This window comes from Melozone crissalis, unplaced genomic scaffold, assembly GCF_028551555.1.
Source record: "Melozone crissalis strain CALT ecotype California unplaced genomic scaffold, PUWL_Pcris_2 ptg000063l_1, whole genome shotgun sequence".
Lineage (NCBI taxonomy): Eukaryota > Metazoa > Chordata > Aves > Passeriformes > Passerellidae > Melozone > Melozone crissalis.
In genome coordinates, this window is record NW_026535841.1 from 4,806,785 (window position 1) to 4,831,148 (window position 24,364).

Here is a 24,364-nt window from a genome sequence, read left to right on the forward strand (position 1 = left end):
TATTAATTCTTTACCATTTTACTGTTCTTCCTGCTGGGACTGATAAATGCTTTACTGGCCTGAATGACATTAACATAATCCCCTCCTTGAAATGTGAGAGCTATTATGATAATTTTCACCCTTATTTCTGTTATTGGGGGGAAAAAAGCTACATGAGTACCAAAACTGATTATTATTTGTGCATTAGGAGCTTAGTCCCAAAAGAAACACAGAAGTGTGAAAAATCTGAGATAATTGTCATTTATACTTTGTTTTCACAGGGTTGGATTTCAGCTATTTGTGCAAACCCTGAGTATCTCAGTGGGGAAGGACTTGCTTGAATACATGTTTTAATGTTTCCAATATATACCCAGTTAGGTTCTAATGTAGTAGTCTTTGGTGTAAATATGTGAGTATAATTGGAAAATGGGATTTTACTGAGAAGGAAGCTGGGTTGGGCTGGATGCAGAGCTTGGAGTTGTGGTAGATCCATGGGGCAAAAGTTTAAATTCCAAACTTTCTCTAGACATTCCTCTGCCTGTATGTGGAAACAGGACTGTGTTCTCCTTCCCAGTCATCTTCATTTTCTCCCTTGTCTAATTCCCAGTTTCTGCCATCAGGGTGAGGGTGGAGATCAGGAGCAGCCCTGGAGCTGGGTTATGAAGGAGTTTCCCACTAGGTGGTAGTGAAGAGAATCGTGTCACACATGGTCACTGCACCTTGTAATTAGGTTTGTAAAGGGGAGTCCCACAAGGAGCTGACAAGCAAATAGCCTGGTGTAGCTCCCAGCTGTACAGTCAGAAGTGGATCTCTTGATTTTGGGGTTTTTTCCTTCCTTTTCTGCTCCGTCCATGCTATTTGTTCCTTCCTGAACAAAGCATGGCTGACAACTCTACTGTCGTGTCCTTTCCTGAAGGGTGAAGTGTCTACATGAAGCTCCTCTGGTTCTTTCCACCTCCATTACAGCAGAAGCAAGACATGGTTAGCTAAATGTCATCTGCTGACATTTAAACAATTTGGAGGTGAGGACTCTTTGTAGCCAGTACTTTCATCTGATTTTTCTCTACCATGCTTGCCTCTGGGAGCTGCCCTTCCAAATATAAAAATAATTTTAAAAATGGTTTTGTTTGCTGCTAGTTCTGAAATACCTTGACAGGTCTAAGTAAAGCATCAGTCTACATCAAAGGTTCCAGGCAAAACAGGTACTCTGGGAGGACTTTGTAATGTCACAGTAAACTGTCACTGAAATTCAGACTAAAGCTCTCTTGTAGGTCCAAAGAGAGACTGTACAAAAGATACACTGAGAAAATTATCTGAGGAATGCAAGCAGTGCTCCAGTTTGCAGTTGAGAGTAGATGCTGGGTCTGCAGGGAGGAATAAATTTCTCCTGTGGATTCATCCCACTGCTATCCTGTAATGATAGAGCAAGCTTGCAAAATCATTTAATAGTCTAGTCACAAAGCCTGAGATGCTGGAAAGAAATTATACTTTAATTGCTCATCAGCTATAAATCATTTGTGCCAAATTAATGTGCTGGAAATTTTGCAAGACTGAGAAACTGGAAGCTATTTCAATATGAACACAAAGCAGGGATATTGTTTCATAGATACCAGTATCAGTTTTACATCCTTCTTCTCAGCAAAAAGAAAATTAGGAAAGGCTCTTTAGTATCAAGACAAGGCTGAAAACTGATTTATCTTTCCCTGCATTGATTTAAAAGGACTGAGAAGTCCTTTTTAGTTCTTACATTTACTCTGTTATCATCAATGAAAATGGTAGCACCAACAGGCATTCCAGGCATTCAGGTTTGCACCACAGTAGAGTGAGGATTCCAAATTATTTATTTATTATCTAAGCATTTCTGCAGGTCTTTCTGCTGTGCTGAGGAGAACAAAAGCAAGGAACTTATCCATTGTGCAAATCCTACCCAAAACCTGAGATTTTTGGTTTTTTAGACAGGGGATATGGGATGTGGAAACACCGGAGTTTCCCCCCAGACTCTCAGGGTGTTTTTCCCCCCAAGCAGGGCAGGAAGTTTCTCCAGCTGGGAGGAAAGTTGAGCATTCCCCAGCCCCTGATCCCTGCAGCACCCCCAGGTGCCAGGACTGAGCCCAGCAGGGATCTGTGACCCCGTCGGGCACTTGGAGCGTTTCCACCTCTCAGCTGATAAATCCGATTCTGCAGCAGATTTAGAAGTGGGTAAAGTGCTGATTATGTTGGGAGCTCTAAGGTCATTCCTGTCCACAAGGCCAAAGGGCTGGGAAAACACTGAGGGCTTGGATGCTGAAGTGACACAACCTGCATTGCTTGTTTTGAAAGCATAAAGAGACAGGGGGAGACACCCTCAGAGTCCAGCACCATGTTAATAAAAGCCTTGTTTAACTGCAGCACAGGAGTCCCAGCCCTTCCCTCCACCAGAACCAAGTGCATCTGTGTTGCACGTGCAGCATCTTCCTGCTGCAGCTCCCCAAAATTTCAGGTTTTTTTGCAGTTTCCTGTACTGATGAGCTGAGCTAGCAGGGATGAAGTGACCTGCCCAGCATTACACAGCAACTGGTGACACAACAAAGATGAACAGAGACGTTCCTTACTTGAAATCCTCTGTCATGACCACACACCTGCCTAAGGTTTTCCCATTTGAGAGAATAAATGAGATAGACAACATGAAAATATTTTATTCAATCCACTAATAGGAAGAAACAAAAATGTGGTTCCAAATTTCAGAGGCATCTGGCATCCCTGTAGATGCAATGAGAATGTCCCAATGTCCCATTAGTTTTTGGAATATTTAAATAGAATTCTATCAAGGCACAGAATTTCTTCATACTTGTTTTTAAAACAAATACCTATTTTTACCAGCCCCTGGTATTTGTTCTTCTATTTATATTTGATGCAGTTACATCACCTCTAGCTGTATGTTCAAACTGGCTGTTCTGAAAGGGACAATGAGTGGGAATGCAGAGCTGGACTGGAACAATTGATCCAAGCTCTGCAAAGTCCCACTTGCACAAAATTGCTGCAAGTGAACTCCCAGGAGGTAAATAAGGATTTCTCACGTGAGCAAACCCAGCAAAAAGCACTGGTCCTGCATTTGGCAGAAATGCAATGAAGGGCCGAGGGTTTGGCAGCAGAAACCACACCAATATCAACGCAGCAGTTTCTCTGCCTGAGACTCACACAGCTTTAATATCAGCCTGGTGATAAAATGAAACACATGATTTTTATTTGGTCAAAGTATCTGGAATATTATTTTCCTTCCATTAAAAAAAAAACCCAACATTTGAGCATTTGATCCTATTGATATTCCTTGGTTTCAAAGATTCAAAACCACAGCAGTCTCTAGGAACACCTGTGCATGTGATGAATTAACAGCGCGGTCAGGAATTATTTTACCTGAACGGTGCATTCACCGCCCAGCCCGCGCCACAGCGCTCTCCGGGGCAGGCGGGGGCTGCTGCGGGCCGGGGAAAGCAGCGCCGTGAGGGGCAGCGGGGGCGGCCCGGAGCGCCCCGGGGCACGGTCCGAGCCGGCCGCGCTCGCCCTGCCCGGCGCCCCGAAAAACGGGGGAGCTGCCCCGCTGCGGGAAAGGAAGCGCCGGCTCGGGATTCACGGCTGCTCACCGGAGCCCCCCAGCCCCAAAACCCTCCTGCAGCCCGCGCTGCTTTTCAGCCGGAGGAAGCTCCGTCCGCCCCCCTCTCTCCCAGCCCCTCTCTCGGCGCGCTGTCCGCGGCGATTCCGCCCGCCCGGGGGCCGATCGCGGCAGCGGCGCGGCCGGGCGCGATAACCAGCGCCGCCCGCCGCCTCCCCGCGGCCCACGGCGCCTGCGCGCGGCCGGCGGCGGCGGCACGTGAAGGTGTTGTGGGCACGTGACCCCGCGCGCCGCTCGGGCCCCGCCCCTCGGCGCGGCTCCGCCCCCGCCGTGCGCGAGCGCGGGCACGCGGCGCGGCCTGGCCCGGCCGCCCGGTGCCGCCGCCTCCCGCCCCCGCCCCGCCCCGCGCCGCCGTCGCCGCCGCCGCCGCCGCCGCCCCGCCGGCCATGAGGCCCCGCCGGCGCCCTAGCGCGGCCCCGCGTCGCGGCTGCTGAGCCTCCGCCCGCCCCGCCGCCACCATCGCCCTTCCCGCCCGCGCGGGGACCCCCCCTCGGCTCCCCTCCCTCCTCACAGCCGCCGCCATGTTGGGCCGGGAGCCGCAGCGGGGCCGCCACTGAGCCCCGGAGCCTGCGAGGAGGAGGCGGAGGAGCAGGCGGAGGAGGAGCCCGGGCCCGGCCGCCCCGCAGAGCCCAGCGCCGGCCGCCCAGCCGCAGCCATGGCGGAGCAGACCTACTCCTGGTGAGCCGCGGGGCCGAGGCCGCGGGAGGGTCCGCGCCGGGCGGGCCGCGCCGAGCGCAGCCCCACGCGGGGCCGGTGTCCCGGGCGGGGGGACCGGCGGGGGGGCTGCGGCGGGGACCGGGGCGGGAAGGAGCGCGCTGGTGTAGGGGCTGCGGGCTGAGGGCTCGGCGCGGCTCAGGAGGAGGGATTAGGGGAGAGGAGGAGGGACGGGGCGGCCGCGCCGTGCGGATCCCCCCCGCCGGCACCGGGCAGCAGGAGAGGATCGGCGGCGGCATTGGCGGGGCTGTCACCCCCGGTCCTGTCCTGTCCTGTCCCGGAGGGCTCCTGGGAGCTGGTCCCTGCACGCCCGATCCGCCGGGCCTGGGCAGGGACAGGAGCTCGTTCAGGGCTGTGAGGCTGCAGGTCACCTCTGCCTGAAGGGAGATTTATGCCAGCGCGCAGGCTGGTGAGTCTGTGCGTGTGTGTGTTATGTGTGTGTGTGTGTCTGTCTGTGTGTGTGTGTCTGTGTGTTATGTGTGTGTGTGTATCTGTGTATGTGTGTGTGCGTGTGTGTATCTGTGTATGTGTGTGTGCGTGTGTGTATCTGTGTGTGTGTCTGTGTGTGTGTGTGTATCTGTGTATGTGTGTGTGCGTGTATCTGTGTGTGTGTCTGTGTGTGTGTGTGTATCTGTGTATGTGTCTGTGCGTGTGTGTGTTATGTGTGTGTCTGTCTGTCTGTCTGTGTGTCTGTGTGTGTGTGTGTGCCTGTGTGTGTCTGTGTCTCTGTGTGTGTGTTTTCACCTAGCGACAATAGGCTTGGTCCCTGTACAGGAAATAGAACGGCGAGGAAGAGACCAGTTCCTGTGGAAAGACACGAAGTGTAGCAAATGAGAGGGCATTTTTTTCTGTGTCCTGACACTGTCTCGGGCCTAGCTGGCAGTGGATAAAGGAGACGAGGTGCAGTTTCTTCCTATAGATGTGGGGGTTTTGTTCTCTTGTGGAACACAGCCAAAATACCTCAAATAATTTACCTGCACATCATCTCTATTGACCTGACCACTGCAGCAATTTATTGTGATATTCTCACTGCATTTTAAATCCAGTGATGTCATCCAGGGTTGTTGCTTGGATATTTTGAAAAAAGTTACTTGTTTGAAATAAGTCCCTTACTTAAAAAGGAATTAAATCTAAGTTTTTGACCTTGGTGTGTGCTGAATGTGGAGAAGGGCTTGAGCATGAAACAAACATCCCTGTTCTGAATGCTCCCATTACTTTTCAAAACTTTGATCCCAGTGGGGATTTCTGTTCTGCCACATGTTGAGACTGGCAGCTCCTTCTTCCCTCTGCTGTCTCTTCTCTGTCAAGAACCAACATTTGTATCAGTCTTCTGCTTTTTAGATGTTGTTATTTTGTTTCACAAGCTCAGTTCAGGCAGTGGTGTGGTCTGCTTTAAAATGGCAGTGAAAAGACAACTCTTCTGACTTCAAAGATCATTTACATATTGACACAGTAAATGAATATTGATACAGATTTAGGCAGTTTAATGTAGTTCAGTTAAATGTGTCTTAGTGTGTTTTAATTGCAGTATAAAATGATAAATTCATAAACTCTTGGATCTGTCAGCTTTCTGGAAAGAAGTAAATGAAACAAAATGTCACTTATACATTATTTTAATCTTAACTCATTTGCTGTTCTGAATGAGTGGTTTTGCCATAGTAATAGTCTAAAGGGAGGATATTTAACAGAGGCTGAGAGAAGGATTTGCTCTTCTGAAATGACAATTTCATTCCTCTGTGTATTTTAAGGGAATGAAATTGTCATTTAAGGTCTTCACTGTGCTGGGTGGATCTGAAGAATGGAAGTTCTTTCTTACAGTACTGAGGTTGTAGCAGAATGAGGACATGATGTGTCTTTAAACCCTATAATTTTAGGGCTGTGTTCTCCATGGTGTCCTCATGGACCTGAGGTTTCTGTCACTTTGCATTTTTACCTGTGCTCAGCCTTGCCTGGGAGCTGTGGGAGCAGTGGACAGAGCAAAAATCCAATTTCAGTTGTGCTCTCCTTTCTGTGGGCATTTCATTACTCACACTTCTAACAACAATCTTGCCTCGGTTTATTTACAGTTGTGGTGATGCAGCTCAGTGTAAAATTGGCCATTGCTTTAGCACTTTTAGGACAGACAAATGTGCATTTTGTCAGCTGGGGAGGCTGGTGCAGCAGGGCTGTGCCCAGGAGCTCTTTTGGAAGTTGGCTGATCCCATCCTGTCCATTTGCCAGAGCTGCAGCTTTCCAAGAACAGGTGTGTGGTGTGCTGCAGTGTCCAGCTGCTGTACCCACACCTTGTGTCACATCTGGAAATGCCTCATCTGGCATTCAGAGCAGCCCTTTCATGCCCCTGCCTCTGCAGGGATGTAAATTGGTTCCCAGCTGCAGGAGCACTTCCCTTTTGTCCAGGTGCACAAGCCTTGGCTCCATCTTTTTGTCCCTAACTGCCTGCATGTGTTGTTGAGCCACTGTAGCTTCATAAGGTATGATAAAAGCTTATTGTGGGTTTTGATTTTTTAAAAAAAAAAGTCTCAGTTGTGTTAAAATACTTTGAAACAAAGTACTTGCCAGCTGTGATTAGTGGGCATGAGCATTGGCAAACATGAAAAACAGGGCTCCTTTCAGTGACTGAGTCTTGTTAATTATGATGTTTTCAAGAGATGAGAACCAATTCTCATATTGTTTTATTTATTGGTTTGTAAATATGAATCTGAGATTTTAAGGTGGGTTTATATATTTATTTTAAATTCCAAGTGAACTGAATACAATTACTTTCTTTTATTAAGATACCATAAGCAGGAGACACTTGGGCTTTTCCCTCATCTCTTTCATAGTTTTAAATACATGAGTTATCTTTTGACACTGTTCCTGTAAGGAATTTCTTTTGACAACTTCTTTATTTCTTCAGTAGTGCCCACACTATAACCATATGTACTTTTACTTAACTTTTTTAGTATCTAAAGTCATCTTGCTGAGCCTGTATTTCAGATAAAGGTGTCTTATCCTGAAAGGAGGCTCTGCTGAGAATTTTGCTGGTGAAGAAGAATACTGTCATCCTGGAAAAACTAATTTTAATGTGAAATGTGGGCTAAGTCCCAGATGGAAATACTCTTTCAAAGAATATGGACTTTTTAAAAAGAGAGGGTGTTTGAATCAAATGCTTGTCAGCAGTGAGTAGAGAAACTTTCTTTTGTCAAATTCCTGCAATAATGAAAGGAGAGCTGTGTACAATACTGCTGCATGGCAAGGTTGCTCATGATTTTGTAGATTAAATGAGAGCTAAAATTAGTTTTCTGCAAGTGGAATAGAATGGGAGAGGAAAGAGGTTGTTGAATACCCATTTTCCCCTTGCTTCCTGTGTGTGCTCCAGCGAGGAAATGGGGAGTGACAAAAGTTTCTGATAAACTGAGGAGGGAATAAGCATGGGCAGAGCAGTGTATAAATATATTTATGTATATTTGTGTGTGTGAGATTAGTAAATACCAAGAAATTTATCTTCAGGCACCAAACCGTTGGAAGTGTGACAGCAGATGGGTTTGGAAGCAGCAGGACCTAGATCATTACTTTGTGAAATACTTGGTCTGTCCTTAATTCCCAGCATTTTGTGGTGATTTTTTGTGCTGGAGCGTTTGAGAAGGCCCAGCACCATCCCTATCTTGTTTATCTGCAGTTAGTAGGTGTTTAGTGTTTTTCAAGGCCTGATGTAACACCCCCTCCCTTTTTACTGCTGCCCAGGCTGCCAATAGAGATTGCTTTGTTCTTTTTTTTTTTGCCCTTTCAATGCACAAAAGATTTTCACAGCTTCCTTCATTGGTGCAGAGCAAAGAAGGGGATTTCTACACCAAAATCAAATGTGTTTTTAATATTTCCTTTGCAAGAGTGTTGTATAAGGGGAATAGGGATTGCCATGTGTGCGTGCCCTCTCAGGGTGGTGGTTAGGAGACAGGCTGGGAGGGCAAGCTAAGAACAAAAAAAGAAAGACACTGTATTGAGTCACTAATCTTCAGAACAACTGAACTCCCTGTTAAATGTTATAATCAGTGGGATGATTCTTGTATTAGCCATCAAATGTTTCATGAGTGAAATGGTGATATATTTAGAAGCTTCTCTTCATAATGCAAAGGGTGTGGAAATTAAATCTAATGATGTGTCAGAGTAATCAATAAAACTACTGGGTTTTGGAATAAGTGTAAATGTACAGTGCTGCCTTTGCTCCTGGGAGAATTCAAAGTGGTTGGTGTTAGAAGTCTTTCTGGATTCAGAGGTCTGAGAATTGGCTTTGATTGCAATTAAGCATTTAGCATGCTGCTGCCATGAATTAAAATGCAGTTTCTTCCAGAAGGCTCAGGTGGTGCTTTCAAGTCTTGGTTGGCTGGATTGGATGTGTATGTGGGAGGGCAGGGAGTAAGAGGAGCTGCAGCTTGTTGACAGAACTTGTCAAATACTAGTAAAATAATTTGTTGCATTCAAGATTTTTTAACTTGTTTGCTCAGGTTAGGTTGGGAGACCTTAACTGACTAATAAAGTGTTTTGAGGATGGGAGGCAGTTTACAACAGAAAACAAATAATTCACCGGAATTTTTCAAATATTGCACTTGATAGGCAACAGATTGCAAAGTACATAGATGAAATTCTGTTGTGCTGCTGTCAAAAATCTGTCATGAAATCCTGGCATGCAAATGTGGAGTTTGGCCCTTTGTCTTGCATTTTTCAGGAACTGAAATTACCGGCCACATTCCATTTGAAGGATTCTTAGGAGCTTCCTGAGAACAAGGATGTCATTGTATGAATGTGCCTGAGTATCTAGCATGAGAAAAGTGACTTAAACCTCAGTAAATTGGAGAATATCAGGTTTAGAGTTCATATGTTTGTCTTTCAGGACCAGCCTCACTTCACTTGTTTGTCCCCCTCCCTGGAGCTTTTGCTATCTCGGGCTGTGGATCAGTGAGGACAGGGCACTGTCTGCAGCCCTGGGCTCAAAGACAAATAGAGCAAAGAGCATGGGAGAAGTAGAAGTTTACAGTGACTTGAATGTACATGTGTTCAGTGACTGATAAGCACAAGGAAAAAAAATCCTCCTGTCACTGTTTGCTAATTGTAAGGCTGTATTTACTACATTAAAAATTCTTTAAGAAAATTTGAAGTGAAGAACAGAAAGCAATATTCTCTTGTTGCTGGTGTGCAGTACATCTTTTAATTAAGATTTCTGTCACCTATTTTAATTAAGATTTCTGCATATAACCTTTTCAGGGTACTGTGGCAATAAAAATTACTGGTTCCTTTAGTTTTACCCAATGACTGGAGATCTTGGCTAGGATGCAGGAGATCAGTTCCATCCCCCAGGGCTTCTGGCCTTGCATCTCTCACCTTCTAGGGGAGTGTTCTCATCACCAAACTGTGTTATTCAGAGGTTGAGCTTTGTGTGTCCACTTAAATCTCTTTCACTTCATATAAAATCCTGTAAATATTTGCTGGGCCAAGAGGCAGACATACCTTTCTGTCTGGGATTGGCAGAGACCTGGATTCCCTGCCTGGATAAAGACCTGCTCTGGAAGACTGAAGGGTCTGTGGTTTGTGCTTTTCTAGGGATGAAAGGTCAAATTTCCATGAACAGTAGATGACCTGAATATGATTTCTTGTCACAGGTAAATGAGTGCTTAGGTGTGTGGATCCACCAATATCAATCCTTGTTGTTGTGGTTTGTGTGAGGTTTGATGGAGCTGAGAACACCTCTCTCTTCTGCTGAAGCATAGAATCCAATAAATTGCTTATTTTGTGCACTTTGGGATTTTGGTATGAGTTGAGCAGCCTGATGCTGTTGGAATTTGAGGAATTTTGTGGTGACCACCAGACAAATTAATTGAGGATTTTGAGTTGTGCTTTGGTGAATACTACCATTTTTAGTACTAGATTTAGTTGCTGAAAACTCAGTCATTTGTCACTGAAACACAATGCCAAAAAATGGGTATTTAGGAAAACTTCCTACAAAAAGTACTTTGAAAAATCTGTCATGCTTTTTAAAATGCAGTGATTTTTATTTCCTGAAATTTGAAAGAAGAGCAAAGCAGACTCTGGTATTTTCAATACCTTAGCTATTTTATATCATTATTTTGATAATTGATGTGCCAACATCTGTGGCATAGGTGCATTGTCTTTATTGTCCTTTGACATTTTATGATGACACTAAGCATTGTAACATACTCTAAAAGCAAATAATTGGCACAAATTGCTCAGTCAAAACACTCTAATTTGATTCTGGTGGCATATGAGGGAAGTTTCCAGGAAGAGCCAAGGGTGGAATTTGTGGAAGCAAGCTGTGCCCATTTTCTGTGTGCTGTGCCTGGCTGGGTGTCAGTGCTGGGGATTAAACGCAGCTGAGGCAGCGCTGGGCGCTGTGTGGAGCGAAGCACGCGCTGGACGGGCCCAGGCACTCAGACCCACCCTGAAGGTGATGATTTAATAAGATTAATGGAGCAGATGTGTCCTTGCGACACTTGCTGATTCCCTTTCTCTTTAATTCCTCCAAGGGTGCTTGTGCTGATGATCTCTTCTCCTGAATCTTGTGGTGTCTGTGCTGAAATGCTCTGATCTGCCAGGCCAGGTTCTCCTCCCCTCCTGTGCCTCCCCAGAGCAGCTCAGCTCTCACCATCCATTAAATGTCTCTGTGTGCTGGAACCTCCATGATGACATTATCCCAGAGCTCATTAATTGTGTAGCTGTGTTGCTGTCATCTTCATTATTAGATTCTGTTGAGTATTTCTTTTTAGGGCCAGCCCCGTGCCTCAGGTCTCAGATTCCTTGGATAGCCTCCATATCTGTGTGTCACATTAAACGGTATGGTATGGACTATAGGGCGGGCACTTTGGAGGGATACTTTGTAACTGATAACTAAGCAAGTAACATTATCCTACAACAACGAGGATTCAAAGTAATGCATGAAATAAGGCTGAAGTGACTTTTTTTCAGGATGTCAGAAAGGAGTTACTTTGAAACCATCACAGCCAGTGTCATAAAGTAGGGAAGAATGCACTAAGGAGATGATTCTCCACTGCACAGTGTTACCCTTAAGATTCCATTGCTGAAGTTGGCAATGTAGAAGTTAGAGAGATAAAATCATCTCTCAGAGTTTGTATATGGTGGCATTTTCCCAGACCAGTGGAATTGAAAGGGAAATTACACTGTTTGACTCTCAATTTTTCCGACTGTGACTCCAGGTTTGGATGTTCTTCCTTTACTTCCTGTAGCTCACTCATAGACTTTTGACCCAAAAACTGCTTTTCCCATGCAGGCAGTATGTAGCCAAAGTCTGGGGAAGGATTCTCTTCCATTTTTATGCCATAACCTTGTTCCTGCAGGAGCTTCCACAGCAAAGGCTGTGTGGGGGAAGCAGGAGGAGACCCAGGGGATTCCACCCTCTGTTCATACACAGCCTTTAACTTTAGCCAGGAGTTGGCAAGCTTACCTTACTTATTCAAGAAATAGGCTTGATTTCAGTTCATCTCAAAGGAAAAAATAGTTCTGTGCAACATTAACTACTGACTGCTGAAGGTAAGCATCCTGCAGTCCTCTTAGCTGTACTCAGTGCTTCTCTGCTTCTCAGTTTGGAAGTCCAAATTTCCTTCTTCATTCCTATGTACTCTGCTGTTTTTTGGACAGAAGTATCTGTAAAAAGTCCTTTTGTTCATCTGATAACTAGCCAGCAGGTGACTTCTAGTAAATTTGCAATAATACATAATTTTAAGTATATTTCAAACTATTTCAGAAGTTTAGAGATCAACAGAAATGTTAAGAATTGATGGTGTTTGACTGAATCACAGAGGTCTGGGAGCTCTGCTTGCACCATTTTCTCATGACAGTAGTCCTGCAAATAGCAGCTTCATGTCAGAATAGCAAAAACCTGTACATGTGGATCCATGGTGCAGTGTGGTTTCAGGTGGTACAAAAACCAAGTGATCTCAGCATGTAAATCCGGTGCAGGTTTCTCTACAGCACAGACAGTTTTGCAGAGGGGTTCTCTACGTGGGCTAAGCTAGTAGCAAGTGTATATCCTCAAGATTTATTTTAATTTCAGTCATTACTGGAATAATAAGCCCAGCTGACTCCAGTTGAGATAGCACAGCTTGGACAAGAACCAGCATTACAAAATGTTTGAGCTCTGCAGTAGCACAATTAGCAGGACAGAGGTGAACACAGCAGCTGAGTTATGGCTCCACTCAGTTCTGTGGCTCCTGGCCATCTGACATCCCTTCTGGTCAGACAGCCCAGGCTTAAAACTTGATTTAAATTTATCAGGAAACTGTAGTAGTGGGTAGAAATTCAACAGTGCATTCTGAGTAATTATTGTAGTTAGTTGATACAGATCTATTGGATGTATAAGACCAAAGCTGAGTATTGTTGCACAAAGAAGTGACTTTACTAGTGCCACTTTCAGGTTACAGTTGTGATTTATCTCCCCATTATCTCTGTCAGACCCATGTGGCAAGATAAAATAGGTGTAGTGTGACTGAGAGTTATTTAGTCAATGGGAAGTCCCTTCTGTGGGTCACTGTTGGCTAAAGGTGAGGTGGGTGAAGCAGCAGGAGGCACAGGAGCAAACAGAGCTGGCTGATGTGGATTTCTGCAGCCTGCTGAGGTGAGGTGTGTCTGTCTTGCTTTCTAGGTTTGATGGTGCAAGGTCATTCTGGTCCTTTTCAGAAGCTCAGATTGATGGCTGTGTGCTGCAGGAGAGATTATCTGCTCCCTGAACTCTCCTGGAGGTGGCTGATCCTGCACCTTCCCTGGAATAGCTGCTCAGAAAAGTTACCACAAAGGGCTAAAAGCTCTCATGGGGAACATTATGATCTCTGCAGGGTTTTGAAGATGAAGAGTAGAATCTAATTAAGCTTTATGGTGAAAATAGTTTAAAGAGTGCTTTTTTCCTCAAGAAAAAGGAAACTTTAAAGCTAAATAGTGACGAGCTGAACTTTTTTTTCTTTTATTTTCTGCTAAGTTGACTACTTCTAAAGCAGATGCAGCTGTAAGCAGTTACAGCTGGTACAGAACAGAAAGATAAGTCTTTATCATACTTAAGTGCCTTAGAAGAACCCCAGTGTTAGTATTCCAGCTAGTTATCTTTCTCTTTATTTTTATATTTTTGCAGATGAAAAAAGCATGCTACCTTAAAGCTGAATCAAAAGATGAAAACAGTGTGCCATAAACCAAAAATATTTCTCTGCAGGGGCTTTACTGGAAGAAGTTTCATAAGATTTCCAAAACACCCTTTTTAAAGAATGTTCCTACTTTTTGTTGTCACAAGAAAAGCTTCTTAGCTACTTGGGCAAGAGTTTGTTGAAAAGAGTCTCTGTCTATTCTGCTACCTGTTTTTGCCTCTGGAACTGCCTCAGCTGCCATGACCCTGGCACTTGGAGGTGTGGATGTTCTGTGCTTCTGCCACAGTTTGTGAGGCAGCATCAGGCCCTGGCCAGTCCAGCTCAGGACAGCTCATGACCTTTTATTTTTTTTTTTTTTTTTGAGTTTGCCTCTCAGTAGGAGGTGGCAAAAGCAGGGTGCCTGGTTTGATGGTCAGTGTTTTGTATTTTCATGCCAGCTGAATCCCCTTGTGACTTGGTGCAGTTGTGAGTGGTCAAGTTCATTTCAGAATCTCACCAGCCATCATCTGACAGCATGAATTTGTCTTAATACAGGGCCAGCATGATTAAAGCTGCTTAAATGTGGCCAGACAGACTGGTTACTCAGGAGTGTACTTTTACCACTGTCACTGAAGAGTCAGAGTTGGGTGCTGATGGTGTTAACTCATTCTTTTATGGAATGCTGATAAAATCACGTTTCATTCTACCCAGGCAGTGATAAAGTAATCCTGTAAACCCCTCAGCAGCATTCAGAGCTGCTCTTTCTGACAAGGTCATATTGGTCAATTTGACTTTGGCTTGTTGATTGTAAGGCATGGCTGTTAAATGCTTTGATTAAACTATTAGTTGTTAATTTTATTTTTTTATCTGACTTGTGAATACATTGCTAAAAAGAGTTTGGATTTCTAAGCACGTAATCAATAAATACCAGTCTCAGTGTCAGAGGTATGAGGTGTGGTTTTGGATTGGCTTTAGAGTCAATATAGGTGAGAAAACATCTTGTTTTCTGATTTCTGTGATTAAAACAACTAACCTCTTTCATACTAGAAAGCCCGGTATGTCTGGATAACTTAAAAAAAAATATTACTATCATGGTATTCTGCATATTTTTAACTTAAGTACAAGAATTGCTGTGGAAATGAAACCTTCAAATAAGACTTTTTATATATATTGGGATGGAAGGATGGGTTTTGTCTAGGAAGCAATGCAGTGTTCAGATCAATGTCCTCCATACCTGAGAGGACTCTATAATGGCTTTGTACACTAAGTTTTGGGTGAATGTTCTTCCATCATTTAGAGCAGCTGCTTTTTTTAACCTGTGTAATCTACAAAGTGATGATTGCTAGTTTAGGGAAAAGGTGGAGACCCTGGAGTCTTTGCTGTGGTATCTTCTGTTCCAGGTGTTAACCCAGTGGTGCCTGCATGTGTGTGTGTGTGTTAACCTTTTGTCACACTCATTGCCAAAACCACCTGGATCTCACAGACAAACCAGCTGTGTGGCTCTAGTACAAGTATTCCTGCTCTTTCTTGCTCTGAACCACTGTTTTTCTTCAGTTGTTGCATTTGCTTTGTGAGGAGGCAGTGACTTAGCAAGGAGATGGATTTGCAGCACATTCTGCTGTCAGAGTTCTGCTCTGCATGACCAACTCTGTCACTTAGAAAAGAAATTTTATGAATGTGAATAAACCCTTCTTCTATTAGTCCTTGAATGCAGTGAGTATTACACTCCAGGTAGTTAGAACAAAGTTAGATGGAAGAATTTCTCTACTGCTGGTGTGTTGAGAGTGATCAAATCCAGAACTGGGCAGAAGCTCTGTGGTGTCTGGGACAGGTTTATCTCCTGAACAGCTTTGATTAGAACCTCGTGCGAGATGAGGAGCAGGGCTGCAGTGGGAGCCTGGGGATAAAGGATGGAGCTGGTGAAGATAAAGGAGTTAAGCAGGAATTTGTACAGACTGTCTTTAGGTAATACTTTGAGAGCAAGTTAGGCCACTCAAGTATCATCTGTGTGGCTTGAGTGAAACTGTGCACATCAGAGAGGATCAACTTCATCTTCTGGTTTTGGCTTCTGGATAAGTGCAAGTGGTCAATTATGGTGTCAAGTAGGGGTATTCCTCTGTGTGCTTGTTAGGAAACCTGCTCTACTTTTTGTGTGTGTTCTTTCTGTGTTGCTTCAGATGGAGATACATCCTTTGGTCCGAACTTTTTTGGTTTAGTCTGTTTCCCACCTCTCTGCATGTCAGATTACAGATTTGGTAAGATTTTTGTCATAAATATTGAGGTAGTCCTTTTGCACAGCATGTTGTTCCTTGTCCAAGCAAAGCTGCCAAAACTATTACACATTTGTGTTACAGAGCATTACAGAAAGATGTTCAAGGTGAAGTTGTTGCTGAAGTCCTCAGAGGTGACACAGCCTGTGTGTCCTCAGGGATGACACAGCCTGTCCTGTGTGTGCTGAGAGGTGACACAGCCTGTCCTGTGTGTGCTGCTGGGTTATTTTTGCTGTTCAGCTGGGGCAGTGGCAGCTCTGGGGTGGAGCAGTGAGCTCAGCTCACACCTTGCAGGTGTCAGACGGGCTGAGCCTGCACAGTCTGTGCTGCTCTGCCCTGCCTCAGGGACAGCCTGAGCACAGCTCTGGGGCTCTTGGCAGAGCACTGCAGGCCAACAAGAATTGCCCTGTCTATCCTGAGAGTTCTCCCTTTCTGCCACATAATAATCTGTTTTCTTTTGTCCTTTTTTGACTGCTTGCTGGCACTGTGACAAGCATAACATTCTGTGTATGATGGAACATTGTCAATAAATATGCCTGGGATGATGTGCCTGCCTCAGCTGCACTTTAGATGAACTTAGCCCTGGAACTGCAGCACAATCTGACTCTTGGGTAATGTGGCTGTTAGAGGACCAAGGGAAGGGTGGAGCTGGGCAATTAATTGTGTAGAGATTTTAGGTTGAACAACCTTATTCAGAAAAATGGCACTTCTGGGTTTGGATGGCTGACAGTGCCTGGGATGAGGCTGAACTGCACTGATAGAAGACAGGCTGTGTTTTCTTATGTTAAACACTCAATTGTCTGAAACCTGGTTCAGATAACTTACTGCTCCAGTTCTGGAAGACACTAATACAGTTCCCTTTCATTAGGGTAAAGTGTGAAAATTTGTTATCCCTTGTTGCTAATAGAATCCCTTATTTTGCACACTGCAGTTCAGCTATTGGAAGTTTCTGTAATGGAATTTTTCAGTGCTGTTAGGCAACTGGCTGCTGAATGTCCTGTGTTTGGTACTGCATGGGAAATGGATATCTCTGGAGGAGCAGGACTCTAGAACTCCATGACAATCTATTTATAGTGTCTGTATGACTGATTTGGAAAGGCTGCAGTGCTATAGTCTGTCCAAATTTGTTGAAGTGAGATCACAGAATCTCCTGACCCCTCTGGACCCTGAATAATGCCCCAAATCATCCAAAGAGATCCAACTTCCCCATTCATTTCTGTGGCTGTTAATTATTTTGATGATAGTTTGTAAAGAGAGAGGAACAAAGGAAGTAATTTAAAAATAGTTGTAGGAATGGTGTGAATTCATGGATCTCAGCTAGTGTGGCACCTTATCAGGGCAGTGATGTCCTTTATTTTTTCTGTGCAAGCACTGTAAAAATGAAGCAAATATTTAGATTTTCTTGTAGTTGTAGACACCTGAGGACAGTAACTCTGCACAATGCCCAAGTAATAGAAATTCATGGTGCTCTTGTTTTGGAAACAAAAGTTGCTTTGAGTAGTAGATGTTTTGTAACTAAAAGTGTCTTGGGTATATATGTTGAGATATTTTTAGTAATCAATGCTGAGTGGATGTTTTCTTGATGATGGGGAATTTTTAGCATGTTGTAACTGGGTCTCTCTTTTTCTTTTAAAAAAATCTTACTTAACTTAGGGATATGCCACCCACCCATTTCTGATACAAGGCAAGTGGGCTAAGACCAAATGGTGATAAAAATCCTGCACAACTCTAATGCCATTTGCAATTTTATTTACAAAAGTAATCTTCTAGTTGCTTTGTAACATTTAAATGTATCAGAAATTGCTTTTGATTTTGCAGCTAGGGAATTGACCACACTGAATTGGGTTCCTTTCTTTCCAAGAGCAAAGATCCCATGAGCATGAAGGCGTGCTGGGTAAGGCTGAAGGAAGGTGCTGTGTTTTGGGTGCTGCGTGGTTGTGGTTGGTTCTGAGATCCTCCTGAAGTGTTGCTCTGGTTGAGATCAGTGACAGACCCTCCTTGCTGCCAGCCTGACTGAGCTTTCCCTGCTGGAAAGGCAGGAAAAGTCTCTGAAGCAGAAAATGTGAAGAGAATGGCTGAGAATCCCTTTCTGTCCCTGTGCTGGCTGATTTAAGGTCTGTGTTGTTTTCATGACAGAGAGAATTGAAGTGCCTGCTATCAGCAGAGTTTAGTGACAGGTAATCAGTGACCTGCTTTGCTCATTAACAAGAGTTGGGTTCTGTGCCAGGTGTAATTTCCACACTGAGGCACATTCCACAGTCACACTGGAAATGAGGAGCTGAGCTGTGTTTGTTTGGTGGAATGGTTTCTTTACTTCAGGGTATTTTTTTGGCTGGGGGCTTTTTGTTGTGTTTCCTTCTTTTAGCGATTGATAATTGTTTAACCCTTTGAAAGAAAATAATTGCTACTGAATGGTTTATGCTGTGACACCAGAAATCTGTAATCAACTGCTACAGACACTGCTGTTTTGCCACAATTTGCCTGTGACCATTGTCTGAACATTGTTAGGAACTAGCTCAGTTGTGCTTGGAATTTTCCAGGCATAATTGTATTTCTCATAGCTCACCATGAGAAGCATCACAGCATTCATGTACCTGTATTGTGTTTAAAAAAGAAATTTTTCACTTGTGCAATAGTCTGGCTTTGGATGTGGTAGAGATGCTTATATTTTTATTTGTCTTTTCCTAATAATGTCTCAGGAGGTGCATCTCCAGCCAGTGTCTTGTTTGAACTTTCAGAGAAATTATCATTCTGTGCTTTGAATATCTCCCTATTACCATGGCAAATAATTCATGCTGCTAATTAAGACACTGCTAGGATTGCACAGAAAGATGAGCAGGGAAGGAATACAGCTTACTTATGCTCACAATTTATCTGTCTTATAAATTTATAGGACAGCTGCTGCCAAAGTGTCTCACAGTTTACCAGTGAAGATGTATGACCTGATTCATGGGATTTCTCCTGGAGGGAGGATGGAGGAGCCAGACGTGTTTTGTCTGGTGCAGATGGAGGCACGGGGTCAGGAGCAGCACTGTGCCCCTGCCAAATTTGTGTTCCACAAGAGAGGAGCACATTAAGAGAGACCCTTCTGCTCAGAACTGAGGGCTTAAAAGGCCATGAGTTTGTAGAACTGATGAGTGGCAGTTTCATGCTGAGCAGAGTTTCTTACACAGGTCTTGCAAACCCCAAGGAGACTCTTTTGTAACTGTGAAATGAATGGGAAGCCATTGCACAATCTGGCAAATGAGTAATAAATCCAGCAGACTGTTTTGGTGTTGGTTGGAGTTAGAAAGAGAAATTAGACCTGATTAAGGTGTGTTAAACACCAGGGAAGTATCAACTTTGAACAAAGCTGATGGCAGTGTCTTTGTTGTCCATGTGTAATAGTGGAGACTCTAAAACAAATTATTCTGTTCTGTTGTGACTGTGCATCATAAGTCAGATACTATTTCTGCTTTTTTTCTTTTCCTGTTGTTATGGGTAAGATGAGTTAAATTCTGTCTTGTCTGAAATTTGCTGGGTAATTTGTATATTATTACTAAATCTTGTTTGATAGAAAAAGATTAAAATCATCAGCTTTACGAGTGGCATTGTGGTAGTTCATACTGCAGCTTGTCTGGAACTGAGTTGTACTGCCAGTGCACACTTAGTGCAGAAAATCAAATGCCTAATATTGAAAAAGAATGTTTTTCTAGTCTTTCTGCTCAATAAAAGATAATGTTTTCCTTTGTAAGGGCCTATGTGATTAGATGTTTATCCTCTGTTCCCAGGAGAGCAGACATTGTGGTTCATATTTTCTGTTTTGTGAAACAAGATTTCATATAGCTGACTACATCTCTGGAATCTATGTCATTCTTCCCCTAAAATGAACTGAAAGCAAATTGGCTTTCTAAAACATGAAAGAAGCCTAGAGCAAACTCTTTGTCATCACATTCCTGGTCAAATCCAGCATTTGCCTTCCACTGAGTTTCTAATATTTAGTAATGTCTGTGGTTTCCCATGGGGTTGCTTAGGTGAATGTAATAAGTGAGAGCTGTTGAAAGAGAAAAGAATGAAAACTTCATCATGAGCTGAATTGAGCAAAAACTCTTGGGGGTTGCATGCATGTTCTGCATGTAGTTCTTTAAAATCATGCTACTTTTAATCCAGTGTTTCTTTCCTTCACAATTATTAATCAGAGACAGAAAATACCAATATTATACAAAACCTGTATAGACTAATTGAATTCTTGCTGGTATATACCAGAAACATATCAGAAATTATGGGGTGATGGGAAAAAACCTAAATTTTAAACTTCAGCTCCAGGAGTGCATAAATACTGCATAAAAGGGAATGGAGGGAGCAGAGGGCACTTGTCAGCCCTGGGCAGAAGTGTGTCCTTCCCCACTGAGTGTGTGGGGAGCTGCTCTGGGAGTGAGGAGGGCCCTGAATAACCTGTGTCCATTTGACTGAACAGACAAATTTATAGACAGCTTGGCAGCTCCAGAAAATGGGAACTGCTCCATCTGCCTGCTGAGGTGCCAGCAAATGCTGGGTGCTGACAGAACCTGGCTCTGACTTGCAGAAGTGCAACCTCACCATGTCCTGCAGCATTACTCATAAATGAGAGCCCTTGCCTTAAGAGGTGCATGATTCTGTATGTGTTTGGTATTTTTAGAACTGGTTTGGAGTTGAAAATGTGTTTTCCAAGAGTTATACTGTTGTGTTTAAAAGAAATTTTGGGTGATATTAGAGAAAAATATCTGGACAAACCAGTATTGAGTCTTGAGTAAAAAAAGTTCAGTTTGAAGTAAAGTCCTCTTCATTTTTTCATCTACAAATTGTATCTGTCATCTTTTTGTCACATTTTTCTCTCTTTCTCATCTTAAAATGTTGCCCAACTTTGTTAATTTTGTATTTTAAATACTTTTATTTAGAACTGTCTCAAAATACAGACAACAAAACAGGCAGGGAAAATGTCTGAAACTTTGCACTGCTGTGATTTTGTTGTTGTTCTGCTTAATCCTGTGCAACACAAGTTTCAGTTGTTCATGCATAAAATCTTAACTTAAAAAGTCTCCCCAGTGCCAAACAGTGATGAGAGAGTATTTTAAAAACAGCTTAAAATTTGTGTTAGCTCCATCCTCATGGTGCTTTACTTCTTACACAAAAGCAGATTTCAGATAAAACATAAAGGATGACTAAGGGATATTTTAAAATTTTTCATTTTACTTTGTTCACTCTGTACAATCAAATGTGAATAATGTTATGAAAGTGAAATAGCATTTTAATATTATTTTGGTCTCAAAATAGCATATTGTTTTTAAGTACAGGAATCAATGCATGTGGCAAACTCACTGTGAATTGTGCCTAAATTTAGTAGGTGTCTTCAACAATCACCCAAAAATTGTGATGTTCAAGTCAGCTTTGTCATCTTGCTACTACATTTTCCTGAGTTTAACTTTTATTGGAGTGAGTCTGTGCTCTAGTTCTGATGTGAGTGCTTTTGCCTAAGGGGTGCTCTGGAATTATGACTGTTCCAAGGGTGAACTTGGTTATTTTTAGGAAGATTAAACATCTGGATGTTCACTACAGAATCTTTTCCAAACAAGCATTTTGTTTCTGAGCAAGAAATATCAGCAGAAATACAGATATAGCACAACAGAGTGTAATCTCTGCCTTCCCAGGGCACTTGGGTATTTTCAGACTGGTCTGTTGCTAAAGTACCTCTGGGATTACAGAAGGAGATTGGGAGGATTTAGCTCTGTAGTATTTTTGTAGGTGGCTTTGAGACTTTGGAATCCAGAGCTGGGATGAAACCAAGCAGAGGTGCCAAATTAGGAATGGTTATGGGGGACACAAGGATTATATTTGAAATGTTTCTAAGACTCCAGGTGTTTGCATTCTGGCTGGGAAAAAAATTGATTGAGATCAGTTGATTGGAGAAAATTGTTCTCTATTTTTCTGGATTCGGAAATTAAAATAATGGTACAGGTACAATATAGGATTTGGAGTAGAAAATTTAAGTTGTATGTAATGATTTTAAGTCTTTCCCATATATGTTTTATGTGTGTGGGAAAAAACCCTTGAGGGAAATTGTGCAAGTTAAATGAATTAAAACTGAAATGACTTCAAAAAGAGGCTGACTTCTCTTTTATGAGTTGTCTTACACACTTGATTATTCACAATACTGCTTTTAAAATGGATCCTGCCTGCCTGGTTTGAATGGCTAGATCAAAAGTCTTATGAAAATATGCTAATGTGTTATGAAAATATTGATTGCTGAAACATTGCATTTCCAGCTCAGGGTTCTTTTTCTCCCATAGCGGTTTCCAGGTGTTGCTTAAGAGAACCTTGGCAACCCCTTTCTATTTTCTCAGTACATTTTGAATGTCCTTAGCTCTACACTCTTTTTTTCCTCAAGCAGGAAAACTTCAGATTTTCAAATGTTAGTTCCTATTCTGGTTTTCTAATATTGTTGATAAAATGGTAAATCTGCTTCTGGTGGGAGGCAATTTTTTAAATCAATGCTACATAGGTGTTTTATGTACCCCTTGAGGATATCACAGCTCTCATGTGTACATGCTGAAAGGTTTCTGTCTCTCCAGCTGAGTATTTGCTGGTGTGATAAGGGATTGCTCCTCCCCACAAATAGAGTTTAATTTCACTTGTTTGAATGTTGATAGTGGGAGACTGTTGCCAAGTTGAAAAGACTGTTTTGTTTGTTTGAAGTGTTTCAATCCGGTCACTCACTTTGATTTGTGTTTTGTTCCTCGCTCCATACATTACATGAAAATGTGAATTGAAACAGATGGTGGAGGATCAGCATTTAGGTTTCCAGCATGTAAAATTTCCTGGAAAGCTAAGTCTTCTACTGTGCCATCAGCAGCCTGTGCTCAAAACCACATCATGTTTGTTTTATAGTAGCTCCTGGATGCCAGGCATATATTAAGTTGTTCTGAGCCTGCTGCTGCATGGACATCCCCATTGAGCCCAGCAGTTCTGTGTTTTTCCTGAAAGAATTGAGCTGTTAATTCCCTAATCCTTGGGGAAATGATTTTAAGTTAATGTCAAAATTGGAAGCCATTGCCTCTGTGGGTTCAGAATTCGTACTGAAGTGTCTGTTCACTCTGTTCAAAGCAATCTTGTTAAAGATGGACAGAATAAAAGTTAACCTGGCTTGCATTTATGTGTTTTCCTCTCTATCCATGTGGTTGGAAGTGTCATGATTTTTACCAGCTCCTGAAAAATCTGATGTGGCTGCTCCTGTCAGGGCTGGACTGTTTGTCTGGGCTCAGTTTATGCTGGTGGAGATGTAATCTGACTCTGCTGTGATGTTTAATGAATACTGCGGGAAAAACTTCTTTTTAGAAGTGGGTCTCTGCTCTGCTGTGTTGCAGTTTCTCTAGCCTAAAACATACATTAAAGGAGTACAGCTTGAATTAATGAAATGTGTATTTAGAATGACTGGTGCAAATGAGAGGATGACCTGAAACAGGAGAGAAATTACTTTCCTGTGTAATGTTATCTCAATGCCTTTACCTAGAAATTTGCTTTTTAAAAGGCAAACATTTTGTCCAGTAAAAATAGTATTTTGGTTTTGTTTGGCATTTCTAATAGTTTTCAAGCCTGGGTTTGCAGAATATTACAGACTCACCCTGTGTGTGGTGTGATGCAGGGTCTGGGGTGTGCATTTCAGTTCTGTGTTTGTAGGAGGAGAATGATACACGATGAAATGACAATATCTCTCTGATGAAACTAGTGCAGTTTTCAAGTGACTGTAATTTGATGCAGGTCAAACAGAGATTTCATTTGGTCCTGTACATGAAGATTCCTGTACTTCAGTTTGTCCAAAAGGTTTTTGTGGTGCAATATTGAAGACATGACAGCTGCTGTTGAGAAAATTTGCTGTTAATAAGCATTTCAGCATTTGGAAGCCCAGCTCAGCATGTGAGATGCCTCTAATAATCTCTGAACATTATCATTTAATTAAACCTCTACTGTTTAGAATAAGTGAGTACAAAAGAGCAGTAGGACACGTTCTCCTTCTTTTTCTTGTTTCTCAAGACTGAAAAGAACATACTGGGTAATACATTTGGAACTGGTCCACTTGGTTTTTGTGTTCTTTGGGTTTTGGTGTCCCCTCCCCCAAAAAAGCACAGTGGGTGAAACTTGGAGGAACTGCCACTTCTTGTGTTGTCACTAGTGTTCCTGTGACTATGGAGATGTTATTTGGAAAAAGAAATTGGATTTGAGGGGGAATTGGATCAGTTTACAGTTTGGTGTTGGGAAAGAGTGTAGGTTCCCCTGGTGTAACACAATTTTAGGTAGTTTTAATCTCATAGTTCTTCCACTTAGTGTTTCCTTTTGCCTCTGGGTTTCTCCCCTTACTGTGTATTTTTCTAGACTAAATAAACTCAGTTCCTATCTCTCCTAGTCATCTTAGAAACTCTTCTCTGCACTCATCCCAGTGACATGCTAATAATTCTGCTCACACTGAACTAAATTCATACCCAAGCCTGCCTTCACCCTCAGCAGTCCTCTCTCCTCCTGTGCTGGATGGGCTGTGTGCACTTACACCACATGACTCAAAAAAAATTCAGAAAATTGAAAGGTGTCTGTCCAAAATACTGGCATTAGTATGTTCACTAGTATGG

The 24,364-nt window shown here is 42.9% G+C and overlaps 2 protein-coding genes across 4 annotated transcripts in view; both read left to right on the forward strand.

The window, feature by feature from the left end:
* Positions 1–8,757, forward strand: part of PATZ1 (POZ/BTB and AT hook containing zinc finger 1) — a 115,053-nt gene extending 106,296 nt beyond the window's left edge. For all 3 annotated transcript variants that reach the window (XM_054288612.1, XM_054288609.1, XM_054288610.1), the window contains one exon: positions 8,742–8,757. The gene's annotated coding sequence lies outside the window, so the exon portion shown is untranslated. The remainder of the gene's footprint in view (positions 1–8,741) is intronic.
* The window catches only part of SPPL3 (signal peptide peptidase like 3), a 56,730-nt gene continuing 36,418 nt past the window's right edge, over positions 4,053–24,364 (forward strand). The window contains exon 1 of the mRNA XM_054288615.1: positions 4,053–4,306. Coding sequence (XP_054144590.1) covers positions 4,284–4,306 — 23 coding nt within the window. The 5' untranslated portion in view covers positions 4,053–4,283. The remainder of the gene's footprint in view (positions 4,307–24,364) is intronic.